Here is a 13522-nt window from a genome sequence, read left to right as displayed (position 1 = left end):
CAATTTAGCTTTCAACAATAATAGTCATTTGCATATATTAAAAGTTAGATACTAAATACACTAGATACTATAAGATAGTATAAGTGATTCCTCTAGCCAATTGCCATATGACCTTAAGCAAATTACTTTACCTTAGTCTATTTCCTATAAAATCAGGCACTATTTAGGAGTTATTATCTGTAGGGTCAAGCTATCATAGAAAGCATTTATTAAGTGCCTACCATGTGCCAGATATTGTATTAAGCACTAAGATACAAAGAAAAGAAAATCAGTCCCTGATCTCAAGAAGTTTGTAGTGTAATGGGAAAAATGATATGTAAATGATTATATCCAAGCAAAATATATATATAGGATAAATTGGACATAGTTTATGGAGGAAAGACACTAATCAGTAAACATTGGTTAAGTGCTTACTATGTCCCAGACATTGTTTTAAGTATTAGCACTAAACTTTGAGAGGGATCAGAAAAGGTTTCTTAGACGATGGGATTTCAGGTGGTACTTGAAGGCAACCAAGGTTCCTTCTACCTTGGACATCCAAGCCCTGCAGAGCTCTAGAGAAAAGAGAGTTAGTTTCTTGTAGATTGTTGTGATTTCATGAAGAAAGTGGAATTTGACAAGAATTTCAGATAAGTGCTCTCTAAACTTTCAACTCCTAAAAGTCAGAGATAGTTTGTGGAAGGGATATGTGAAACAAGATTTTATACAATATATGGTAAAATGATTACACTTCTTTTCTAGGTCACGGGAACTTCCCCTACCTCTGTGGCAATCTTAGTGATGTCATAGTAAGTTCCCTTTTGTACACGTGCTACCAGAATTCTCAGTCCATATCTCGAGCTTATGAACAATATGGTGCATCTACAATACAGCCCATATCGGAAGAAATGCAACTTTTACTGACAGTCTATTATCTTGTTCAGCTTGGTGAGTATCTTTTTTTTTTTCAATATAGGGAGAATGTGGAATGTGATAAATATGATGTAATGTAATGAGGTTGCTGAAGAATTGTGATGGTAGTCTGAGGTGAGAAATATAAGTGTGTGTCTGTATGTATATATACGTATATATATATATATGTAATGTGTACATATATATATATATACACACACATATATTTAAAGTGTTTATAAAAGCTTTTAAGACATTATGAAGTCATTATGCCTATCACCTTTTTGTTATAGAATGTGGGCAAAAATGTTTAGAGCAATAAGTGAAATCAAATTATACAGAGTTGAGTAAAACTGAGTTTCCTTTGTACCTATTTCAAGTATTTGAATACTTTTTTTTCTCATTTAAAGATAATGTTTGAATTATTTTAAATTTGATTAAGGATTCTTCTAGATATTTGTACTATGAATTGAAAAACATTCTTAGCATTTCTTCTTTATAAACTGTTTGGTGACATGGAAAGAGCACTGAATTTGGATTCAGAAGACCTGGATTTGACAATTGGCTCTGCTGCACACTACCAGAATGGTTGCTAACTTCATAATTGGTTACCAAGTCAATTAACTTTTCTGGGATTCAGTTCCCTCATTTGTAAAATGAGGATGCTGTGCTAGGTGACTTCTTAGATCCCTTTCTGCTCTTAGCTTATGATCCTTTGATGCTAAAACATTGAAAAATTGAAGACAGTATAAGTTTTTGTCTTCAAAAGGATTGTCCACAAGGTGTCTGGAAATATCTGTGCATTTTGTAAACTTTAAAGTGCATTTATAAAGTCCAAATTGTGAATTGTTATCATTTATAAGTTTGTCTGTTCCAGAAAAAATCCTTTTGTGGACATTTTCTCTCAAACCAAAACTCATTGTTTAAAACAAGGTACATACTTTTATTTTGGAAATTTTAGTCTTCAGTGGATCCGTCATGTTAGGAAAGCTGATAATAATTTTTTGCTTTACAATAAACAACTTTAAATTAATAATTAGACTTTTAAAAAATTGAACTTTGTCTTTATTAGCTTCAGACCAGGTTCCTCTGATTGAAGATCTGGAGCAAATATTTATGCGTTCCTGGAGAGAATCCCATTTGTCAGAGATCCGCCAGTATCAACAAGCTACACCGCAGCCTTTCCCTCAAGTTCCTAGTCACATTGCCCCAGTGACATCTGCCCAACTTCCATGGCTGGCTGGCTTGGCAGCCAGTTCTTGCAATGATAGTGTTCATATCATTGAATGTAGTTACTCCTTGGCAGAGGGACTTTCAGAGATGTTTAAGTTACTTATTGAAGGGAAACTTGTGAAAACTAACTACGTTGTTATTATATGTGCATGTAGGAATGCACCAATTGACTCCTGCATTGCAGTTACGGGTAAGTCTCATTTTTCCATTCCTTTTTTCCCCTCTTCTCTGCAGGTTATTCCTTAGAATACTGTCCTTTTTTTGCTTTTTAAAGTTTTACTAATATTTTAAAATCCAACAAAAATATCACCTCCACCAGAAATCTTTTCTATTCATATAATGTTGTGTATTTTTGTTTTATCTTAATAGAATGTAAACATTATAAAATCATGGACTGCAACAAACATTTTAGAACATACAGATTTAGGTCAGTCCCTGATTTTATTATTTTTATATTCTGTTAAAGTATTTCTTTCTCTCTCTTTCTCTGTCTCTCTGTGTGTGTATCTGTTACCACACAGACATGTTTGTATATATACATGTACACATACATATGTATATACACACATAGATATAAGCATTTATATGCATATATACATAGATACATACCTCTATTTGTGTCTAATAGTAGTACACTCTGGGGCAGGAGTGGAAAAGGAAGAAAAAAAGGAAATTTAGATGATAGCTATTGTAATTTAAAAGGAATAGCAAGTTGTACACAATAGATTTGCAGTTACTTTTTTATTATACTGTGTTATGGAATTTTATTCTATATGAAATGAAATAAATGAAGATTAAAAAGATAAAAAAACAATACCAGGGATTATATTCTAAGTATTTCCCTAGAACATCATAGGTTTTAAAATTTATTTATACTTTAATGTTGTTTTTATCAAACTGCCTATATTTACTATCTTTTGTATTTCTCCCTCTGGCACATGCACAGATTGTTTGTATTAGATTGTATCAGAGTTGTAGGATTGCAGAAATTTTTATCCTTTTTAATGGTAAACACATGTAAAATGAAGAGAGAAATTTTTTGAGTTGACAGGGTAAAACAGGGATAAAAATAAGTCATAGGCTTTAGGGTTGGAAGAGAAGTTAGAATTTCTTTTTTTGTGATAAAACAATAGTTTATATATATGTATATATATATACATATACATACATTTCTGAAGAGAATAGAGGCAAGGAAATCATGTTGGAGATTATTATGGTAGTCAAGGTAAAAGATGATGAGGGCCTCTTGGAGGCCAGTATATGAATGGAAAGGACAAGATGGATGGGAGTGATGTTCTAAAGGAAGATTCAAAATTAGATCACCATTAAATATATAGGGTGTGAGAGATTGAGGAATTGAGGCTATTCTGAGGTTGTGAATATAGGGGTGTCCGCAGTAGAAATAAAGATGTTGAAAAGAAGAGTCTTCATATCAAGAGCTTCCTTGAACTCACAAAAAACCCATCAGTTTACTCCTGTAAGAAAAGAGGAAGGAGAGGGAGAGAGAGAGAGAGAAATAGATTTTGGAACTCAAAACTTTTTTTTAAGTTAAAAAAATTGTTTTATTTGGGAAAAAACAAAATATTATAAAAATTAAAAAGATTGATAAAATTCTTTTCATGGCATTTAGTATGTGTGGAGAGGTGAGATAAGTATTTTCTAATAATTGCCTGAAAGAAATTGTTGTTGTCTTTTGAAAAAATTTTTTTTACTAGATTTTACTGGACCAATGTAGTTAAAACCTTTTAAGGATAAAAGGGGATATAAGAGAGTAAGAGCTAGTTAATCCAGGGATCTGAGGAAGCATATAGAGCCATAGATTATTAGAGTTAGAAGAAATGTGTAAAAAGAAAACATCAAAGCTGAAATAAACATCTTAGGACACAAAATTGTCAGTTATGCTAGTGCTTCCTAATCTTTCCTGTATCATGGACCCCTTTGGTATTTTGCTGAAGTCTGTGAACTTCTCAGAATAGTTTTTAAATGCATAAAATAAAATATGTAGCACTGTGATAGAAACCAATTATATTGAAATAGTCATCAGTATATTTTTTAAAAAATATAAGTTCTTGCACCCTAGGTTAAGGATCTCTATTTTAGGTTATCTAATTCAAACTTTAAAAATATTTTAAAAAGTAAAAAAAAAAATCAGTAATTCAGGATTCTTCACTATAGGTGAAAAAACTTCTTTAGGATTATGTAAGTTTTGTACCTTGAGGTTACTCATTTTTGGCTTATGCAAATTGTTTTTCAAATAATAATAATAGCTAACATTTATATAGAACTTATTGTATGCCCATATTTTGGAAATATACAATGAGTTGCCTTGTTTTCTAGGAAAATATCAGGCTCGAATTCTCTCTGAAAGCCTACTCAGCCCAACTGAGTACCAGAAAGAAGTAAATTATGAGCTTATGACTGGAAAAGTGGAATCTTTAGGTGCCTTTTTTAGCACTCTTTGTCCAGGTAAGAGGTCATCCAATTAATTATTATTTAATTTCCAAATTTATGTGAAGGAACCAAAAAAGGAAAGCCAGAAACATATATTGGAATCTCTTTCTAGATATTTTACTGAGAAAGATGTTATGAAATAGAAATATGTGACAAACTAAATGTCTACTAATTAGACAATTAGATATTTGTCTAATGTCAGGGGCATTGTATGATGGCCCAGGCATTTCATTTTGTATTGACCTGTGTTCCTTCCTTTGCATGATAAAAGTAGTTCTGGTGGTAGGCTGTTTTGACTCTGAATATAAAGTTCTTAGAACTTTATTGTGTTTATTCACAAAAGATTTTAAATATGCTTCTATTCTCTTCTCTTTATCTACTAGAGGGCGACATTGATATTTTGCTGGACAAGTTTTATCAAGAAAATAAAAATCACATTTCTTCTTCACTTAATACATCAACAAATAAACCAGCAGCTCTGGATGCCAGTGGGACTCCTTTGTGTACAAGTAAGTAACAAGAGGTTAGGCAACTGGGATGATTTGGAATTTGATGGTAGCTTTAGATTTGTACACTGTTAAGACTTCAACTATTGGAACTTTTCATTATTTTCATTAACTGAAGTTCCTACTTTCTGGCCTCCTGAATTAGGAATAATAGAGAGGTCTGTTTATCTCAGCAAACCAGTCTTTGAGTTGCCTTCTGGTTTAAAACAGAAATTCCTCAGTTATTTATTGCCTTTGCTGTCTGGGTTCTGGGAATTCTATTTAGAAAGAAGGAAGGATAAGACATTTTACTTTTGGGTGGTCTTAGATTTTCATCCTTTTTTTCACTAAATTTTTCACTTACTTAAATTCTCATATGGCTAGCACCTTTGAGTTTTATTTGACTCTACACTGAGAAAAATGTCCAGAACGGGAGGGAGCATGATTATAAGCTAAAGAGCATTGGATTTGGCAAGAAACTAGGTTTTGAATCTGGGCTTCTTTTTTTACTTGCTTAAACTGATATTTCCTTTGGCTTTCTTTTGAAAGCTTTCTAGGGCTTAATTGTCTTATCGATTAAGGAAGAGGTTTGTTTTATATGGAAACCCTGCCCTTTGAAGATCTTTTGAAAGGAGGAAGTATATTTAGTTTGGAGAAAAAACTCTGGGTGATGGTGGGGCAAGTGTTATCTTTGAGTTCAAACATCTGAAAGATTATTTTCTATAAAAGAGAATATTTGCTTAATTGAATAATTTCTTTTCATTAATTTGTTTTTGTTTTAAATATATTCTTAACTTTTATTATCCTGAATGTGACAAAATCCAGAACATTTGAGCATTTCCAGCTTCAAAAATCAGAAAATGAAAATTTTACATGAAACTAATAATCTCCATTATGCACAGTCCAAACAAAAGTCTCTAAAACATTTATCATAATGAAGCCAAAGCTGTCCTGTTTATAAATTACCCTCTGAATTTCAAGTTGTCCTATCCAGCTAGTTGGCGCAGTGGCTATATCTCTGGGACTGTTGTCAGAAAGACCAAATTTCAAATCTGCCTTTGAGATACTTACTGACTTGGACAAATCACTTAATCTTTGCTTCAATTTCCTTATTTTTAAGTAAGGATAACATCTACTATGTAGGGTTATTGTAAGGTTCAAATAAGACGGCAGTTGAAAAGTATAAAACACAGTGTCTAGAGCACTTAAATTCCTTTCTTCTTATTTCATACACTTTAAAAATCGCTATAAATATCGCTATAATTACTCCTATCTCTACTGCCTCCTAATAATCCCCTCCATCAAAAATAATCCCCCATTTCTCTTGTACTCAGTATAGTTAACAAGACAAATTCATACATAGATCATATCCAAACATGCAGGTCTTATTCCTCTTCCTAGTCCATCATTTTTCTCTGTCAAGACAGGAAGGCGGAACATGTTTTGTCACTGGTCTTCTGGATTAGTGTCTAATCATTGCATTGATCAAACAGCATCCTTCAAACTTTCAATAAATCAAATTCTAGGAAGATTCCAGGTGGAAGTAGGATTAGTAGGTAGATGTTGGTGGAAGGGGCAGATTTTGGCTCATAAAAAAAATCCCCAAACAAGTATAACTGTTCAAAACCAGAATGAGTTACCTCATAGGATATCAAATTTATTGTCATTAGAAGTGTTCAAGTAGAGAATGGGTTGTCCATTTGTTGGGGATTTCATGAAGCCAATTCTTTTATTGGGTGGGGAGTTTGAATAGGGGACCTCTTGTATTATTTTCCACATTTAAGATTCTGAAACTGTAGGCTGGAGAAAGCAATTGCTTATTTCACCTCTCCTTCCCCCCCCCCCCTCCATTCTCATGTCAGAAGGTAAACAGAACGAATCCAAGCAATTTAGGTACATGGGGCTTTAAGAAGCCCAAGACATAGAAAACCTGATTTGGAATATAATAAGTTCTAGTCTGGAACCTCATTAAGTTGTTAAGAGAGTATCAGTAGCAAGTGTTATGGGTACTAAAGGCTCAATGATTTACATTTCAGCTTTTGTTGGAATTAAATATATATATATATATATATATATATATAATATATATATATATATACACATATATATACATATATGCATACAAATAATATATATGCACATATATGTGCAAAATGCAAACATATATGGCATAGCTAGATGTATATATTGTTTATGTAAATATATACTTCTTTTTTTTATATACTTCTTATATATATGCCTACATGTGAGTGTGTGTATATGTGATGTATGTATATAAAATCTCCTGGTGAAAGGGCTCTCTGGCAATATCTGTCTTACTAGGATGAAGCTTCGTAAAAGAGAGAAAAGGCCTGGGGAGGTAGGACAGGAAGAGAATCTTTTAAACCTCGACTTCAGTAAATAAGCAGAATAGCAGTCAGTCAGTGGTCAAGTTTAAGAGTTCACTGGTGTCAGTAAATCCAAAGGGCTCAGTGGGAGTTCTGAAACAGGCCAGAATAGTGGTCAACCTTGGCTGTGGTGAAAGAGTATTAATATGACATTAGTTATATTCTTCGAGAAAATAGGATGAGTTGGTTAAAGGCTCTCTCATCCAGTTCTTCTTTTGGAAGCAGAGTTCTTTCATGGTGTTGGCGTGCTTACCATGCTCCATTCTTTCTCAGCTATGCTGGTGCATTGTGGGCCTAAAAGTTGTACCATTAAAGGAATCACACTGAGTTTTCTGTTGGAAATATCCCACAGAATAATAAGATCTGAGTCAGGTTAAAGGAATGAGTCAGAAGTGGATCTCTTTTTTAATGTTTTTATATTTGGAATTATTTCTCTCAGTATTTCAAACTATTAACATTCCATTTTCCCTAAAATTTCACTTGTTCAAAAAGTCTATATAATAATCTGATACAGAGAAAAGACCCTATGTCTGGGACCTGGACTTGGATCTGCCATTTACTAATCATATATTGGACAAATCATAACCTTCTTTTATGTCATTTTCCTCATCTGCAAAATGGGAGTGATAATACTCATTAGCTTATAACTATATAATAAACTATATAACATATGTAACTATATAATTACTATGAATATATAATCTATGTATAACTACATTGCTACATATATAAACTATATAATAAACATATCCTATTATCACTTATCAAGGATATTATAGCAGGAATTCCTGCTTAGGTATGGGTTAAATTAGAATAACTACTAGCAAACTTCCCTCCAGTCCAGAGGTTTTATGATTCCTGAAAACTGAATAGGGATTATTTTGAATCGTGGAAAGCTATTGATGTAATACTTTCTAATTATCTTCATCTGGGTTAGAGTCTTTTTACATTTTTTGTGTGTCATGTACTCCTTTATCAATCTAGTGAAGTTTGTGGAGCCCTTAAAATAAAATAGAACATTACAAAGAAACCAAATTAAATCAAAATTCAATTATCAAAATATTAACAAAATAAGTTCACAGGCCCCAGGTTTAGAATCCTTGATGTAGGTGATAGAGAAAACAATTTTGTTAATAATTATTTTTTATTTGGGACCAATCCATCTTTTCATCAGTGAAGGTAACTAGAATTTCCTCTACCAATGAAGATTGACAACTGCTCTGCAACTTGACTTTTAGGCAATTAAAAAAATAATGTTTGATATTTATATCTTCTACTGAAAACCTACTCTGATGCTCCATAAAAGGATGGACATATCCTTGAGTTTGCAAAGGCTGAGTCATTGGAGCACTTTACAGAAGGGCCTTGTGGAATGTCATTTGAATCCTCATCATTAGGTTGACTTTACAGTGATGTATTTTTCTACATCATCAATTCTCAAAGACCTACTACTGACTTCTAGACAGTTTCAGTCTGCATGGGTGGCATAGATGCAATTCTAGCTCTTTACCATTTATATGCTGCATATTTGCATGTTGCTTTTATATACATTAGCACATGTATAGAACCTCAGAGCTGCCGGGGGACCTCAACTTGGGCTGAGCAGAAATTTCTTTTGCAACATTCCTGACAAATGCTCATTTAAGTCTTTGCTTTGAAGACTGCCATTGATGGGGAAATCTCTCTCTTGAGGCAACTTTAACTATTAGGAAATTCTTTCTTACATGAAATTGAAATTAGGTTTTTAAAATAAATTATAAACCTCTCAATAGCCTAGTGAGGTTACAGGTTTAGAATGTAGGTTCAGGCTGGGAACTAGTAGGACTAGAATTGGAGCCACGGTATCCCAGTCCTAAGTCTGTAATTCTTTCTATTACACTCCATTTCCTTTCAGTAGGGAATGATTCTCTTTTCAGCATCATGAGTTGAAAATACCTTTCAAATAATGTATTGCAATCCAGGCCTAGTCTTGCCAGTAAATATAGGTATGCCTCTGGAATGTCTTTCTCATGTATTCTCCATGTACCATTCAAGTACATTCTATTATTACCTGGGCCTGAACTAATGGAAAAGCCTCCTTGTTGTCCTTCCTGTTTCCAATCTTTTCTCTCCCTAATTTGCCCTAATATTTATTGCCCAAGCTTTCTCACTGTTCATGTTATGGATGTCCTTGCTCACAACTGTCAGTTGGCTCCATATTATAAACTTAATTAAGTTGAAACATTTTAACTTGCCATTTAAGCCCCTTTGTGCCTTGGTCTTATGGAGGCTAAATTTATAGTTATATTTCTCATTTTATGTTCTCATTTCTTCCCTTTATGTTCTAGCCAAGCTGACCTATTAATGATTCACTAATCTTTCCCTTTTTTTTTTTTTGCCTCTGTATTTATAAAATCCATTCTCTTTTCCTTTCTCATGTCTTTTTGATAAAGGCTTTTCCTTCCATCTAGGCCTACCTCTTCCATGAATATTCCTTGTTAGAAATAATCTCTCTTTCCTGATTTTATTTTACTTTTCTTTTTGGTCTCCTCTGTACACTTTTGATTTTAACTCCTGTTAGCTTTCTAGTCATTGTCTCATTTCCTCAATTAGAATGTAAGCTGCTTAAAGGCAGGATATGGTTTGTATCCCTTTTGAACTATTGTATCACATATGGCAGTGGATGTTTAGTAAATGTTATCAGATTGAATTGACTTGGAGTGACTTAACCAGAAGTGTCTTGATTTCTAGACTATGGTCTTGAGCGGCACCAGATACGTCCCTTGCAGTTAGCTGTGGCCCAGAAGCTCCTCTCCCATGTGTGTTCCATTGCTGACTCTAGCACTCAGAATCTGGATTTGGGCTCCTTTGAAAAAGTGGATTTTCTGATCTGTGTACCACCTTCAGAAGTGACTTATCAACAGACGTTGTTTCATCTCTGGCATTCAGGTATATGGTTGACACTTGTTGAAGATGTTGAATATTTTTTCTCCATTTTATATTTTTAAACTATATAAAATTCAGTCTTAAGATATTTTATTATGACTGTGAGGTTTTTTTTTTAATTTGAGAGACTTTAGAAAGGCTTATATTGGATATCTGACTCAGACGGAAAGCTACTATAATTTACTAGATATTTTTAGTTGTCTATCTTACTTTGTTCTCTTTTAGAAGTGGAAATGGTTTTTTAAAAATTTATTCATAAGGGGAAGAGATGGGGAAAGTGAGGGAGAAGAAAGTTGGAACACAAAGTTTTACAAATGTGAATGTTGAAAATTATCTTTGCATATATTTTGAAAATAAGAATAAAATTATCCAGCCATTAGAAAAAAAAAAACTTGGTAGTTTAGTTTCTATTGGCTATTGGCAGGATAAATAAACATATATGATCATTGGATTTAGAACTAAAGAGAATTTTAGAAATCTTCTTGTTTAGCATTTCTCAAACTATTTTATTTTTGGACTCTTTTACTTAAAAAAAATTATTGAGTACCATATCCCAACCTTCAAGATTATGTTTATGTGGGTTACATCTATAGACCTTTATCATCTTAATGTGAACTCTAAAAATAGTTTTGACCTCATGGGCCTACTGAAAAGGTTTCACGATCCCCCAGTGGGTTTCTATACCATCATTTAAGAATTGTCAATCTAGTTCAATCTCTGCAGTTTGCTGTTGAGCAACCTAAGGCCAAGAATAATGATTTGATTCAACCTAGATCATATAGATAGAACTAAGTAAGAGAGTTGTTGGTATTTAAACCAGATCTTCAGACTGTGGATTTCCTGTTGGATTCCCTAATGCAGTTTTATTTTCTTCTAGGAGTTTTGCTAGAACTTGGCTTGGAAAAGGAGCATGTAACTAAGCAGAGACTAGAGCAATATGTAATGAAGCTAGATGCAGAGGCCCAGACCAAATTTAAAGTTTTTCTGCAAAATTCTCTTCAGAACCCTCACACATTGTTTGTCCTAATCCATGACCATGCACACTGGGATCTTGTGAGGTAAGATGTCTTAGTTTCCTAGGGGGATTGAAATTTTCTTTCTAAGAAACTATATGTGGGACTCACACTTGAAGTAGTGGGCATCATTGCTAAAATAGATGGTTGTGGTTTTAATGATTATTATTATTTACAGAGCACTTTGCAATTTACAGTGTACTTTTTTTCCAGTAACCTTGTAAAATAGTGTACGTATGGCCATTCTTATTTTTAAAAAGGGTCTACCAAGGCTCATAGAGGTGACTTTCTAAAGATCAGAGCTTGCATTTGAACCCAGGTGCTTTTGAATAAGTCCTACATTCTTTACTATATTATTCTTCTGTTTGCAAGTAAATTCATGAGTGAGAGAAGCAGTAAGAAGTCATATATCCATATGGCTCTAAGCAGCAGAAGCTTTACTACTTCCTAGCTGTCTGATCTGGACAAATAACTTGATCTCTGTGTGTCAGTTTCTTTGTCTGCAAAATGGGAATTTTAGTATTTAGCTAGCTTATCTATTGAATTTTTTGTGATACTATAATAAGGTACTGGATGGCAGAACACAGTAAAAGTGATAATATGCTAAACAAATGACAGTTATATTTTTCAGGGAAAATAGAGTTAATGTGCCTATCTCATAGCTATAATTTGTTTATGTAAACCTTAAAGGTTTGCACAGTACTTTCTTTTTTGCAGATATTTGTCTTAATTTATTATGCTGATTACATAAGAACAGGCAAAGCAAAAATATTTTTGTTCAGTAGGAATACTAAGGTCATTGCTTAAAAATGTTAAACTGAATTAATTAAAATAAGACTAGTTTGTCTTATTAGATACTTGTTATATATTATACTACTACTAATTAGGAAGTTTTAGTTCTATTATTATTACTATATATACTATTATTCATATTTATTACTACTATATATACTATTATTAGTATTTCTAAACTCCCAACAATGCTTATCTAGATGGTAGTATGCAGATTTTATAGATGAGGAACAGAAACCCTGGGGATTTAAGTGACTTGGTTCCACAGCTAGTAAATGGCAAAGCTGTGACAAGAAGACAGAAATCTTGATTTGTGGTCTACAGCTCTCCATTAGGGGGTCCTGTAAAATTTCAAAAAATAGTGGTCACTTTTTTTTAAACCACATTACAAAAATCCAGGTTTTCATTGGTATAAGTATCCCATGTTTTTCACAGCTGTAAAATAGAGATAGTAATTGGACCTGCTATTTTTTTTTTTGGTATAGGGAACTACAAGGTCAAGAAACACTCTCTGTCATTGTAGCCTGTATAATTTATTGTCTTAGACAGTTACTGAGAAAGTTAATTGACTTACTTAGGGTCATTGAGAGTATGAGCCAGAGGAAAGATGGTTAGCCTGCTCTTCTGACTTTGTACTGACTCTCTATGTAATGCACAGTGCTCCATCCATTTGTCATATGCCCTAGAAACAAACCAAAACATCTGCTGGGCAATGCTCTGGCAGTAAGCCTTTTTGTTTGCAGATAGAGCATTTGCTTTGATGGATGAGAGTTGAGTCTCCAGGTTCATACTTGGAATAACATTCTTGCTTTCCAAGATCTGCCAAAGTTCACACTTGAACTAGAATAGCTTTTGGAATCTGCCCCCAGATGTGAGAGGAGTGCTTTGATGGAGCATCTGTTTTTATAATACAAAGTCAAGTTGAAGATACCATTTTGTATTTCCCTTTGTCTGTGTTAGTTTGACCTCTGATTTGATACATGTCTAGAGTATTTGGGGTCTGAACACAGAAGAGAGCTCATGGCTGTGATTTATGAATCCTTCTCAGAACTGACTCACATTGTAATCTTGGACAATTCAATTAAGGTATATGAATCTGTTTATTTGTGAAAGTTATCCTCTTCAAAGGGCTTAATTTAAAATCTGTGATGTTGACTTGATAATACGTTATCTAATCATTTTGCATATATTTATGAACATTTTTTAAACTCAAGGATATATGAAGAATACTCTTATTCTCTCACTAAGATTTTTTTTATCATCTTCTGTAGATACTTATTTTGAAAAAAAATTAAAAAGGCCTGCTCATCCAATGCCATTCTGATGGTAAATATATAGTCTATGA

The 13522-nt window shown here is 33.2% G+C and overlaps 1 protein-coding gene across 7 annotated transcripts in view; it reads left to right on the top strand.

Annotated features, from left to right (window-relative positions):
- GREB1 (growth regulating estrogen receptor binding 1) overlaps nt 1-13522 on the top strand; it is a 189578-nt gene that overhangs the window by 111329 nt on the left and 64727 nt on the right. For all 7 annotated transcript variants that reach the window (XM_074287207.1, XM_074287208.1, XM_074287211.1 and 4 more), the window contains exons 10-15: nt 742-927; nt 1964-2314; nt 4462-4590; nt 4959-5084; nt 10178-10375; nt 11250-11430. In XM_074287207.1, coding sequence (XP_074143308.1) covers nt 742-927; nt 1964-2314; nt 4462-4590; nt 4959-5084; nt 10178-10375; nt 11250-11430 — 1171 coding nt within the window. The remainder of the gene's footprint in view (nt 1-741; nt 928-1963; nt 2315-4461; nt 4591-4958; nt 5085-10177; nt 10376-11249; nt 11431-13522) is intronic.

Source organism: Sminthopsis crassicaudata, chromosome 2 (assembly GCF_048593235.1).
Source record: "Sminthopsis crassicaudata isolate SCR6 chromosome 2, ASM4859323v1, whole genome shotgun sequence".
NCBI classification, from domain to species: domain Eukaryota; kingdom Metazoa; phylum Chordata; class Mammalia; order Dasyuromorphia; family Dasyuridae; genus Sminthopsis; species Sminthopsis crassicaudata.
This window is presented reverse-complemented; position numbering and strand designations above follow the sequence as displayed.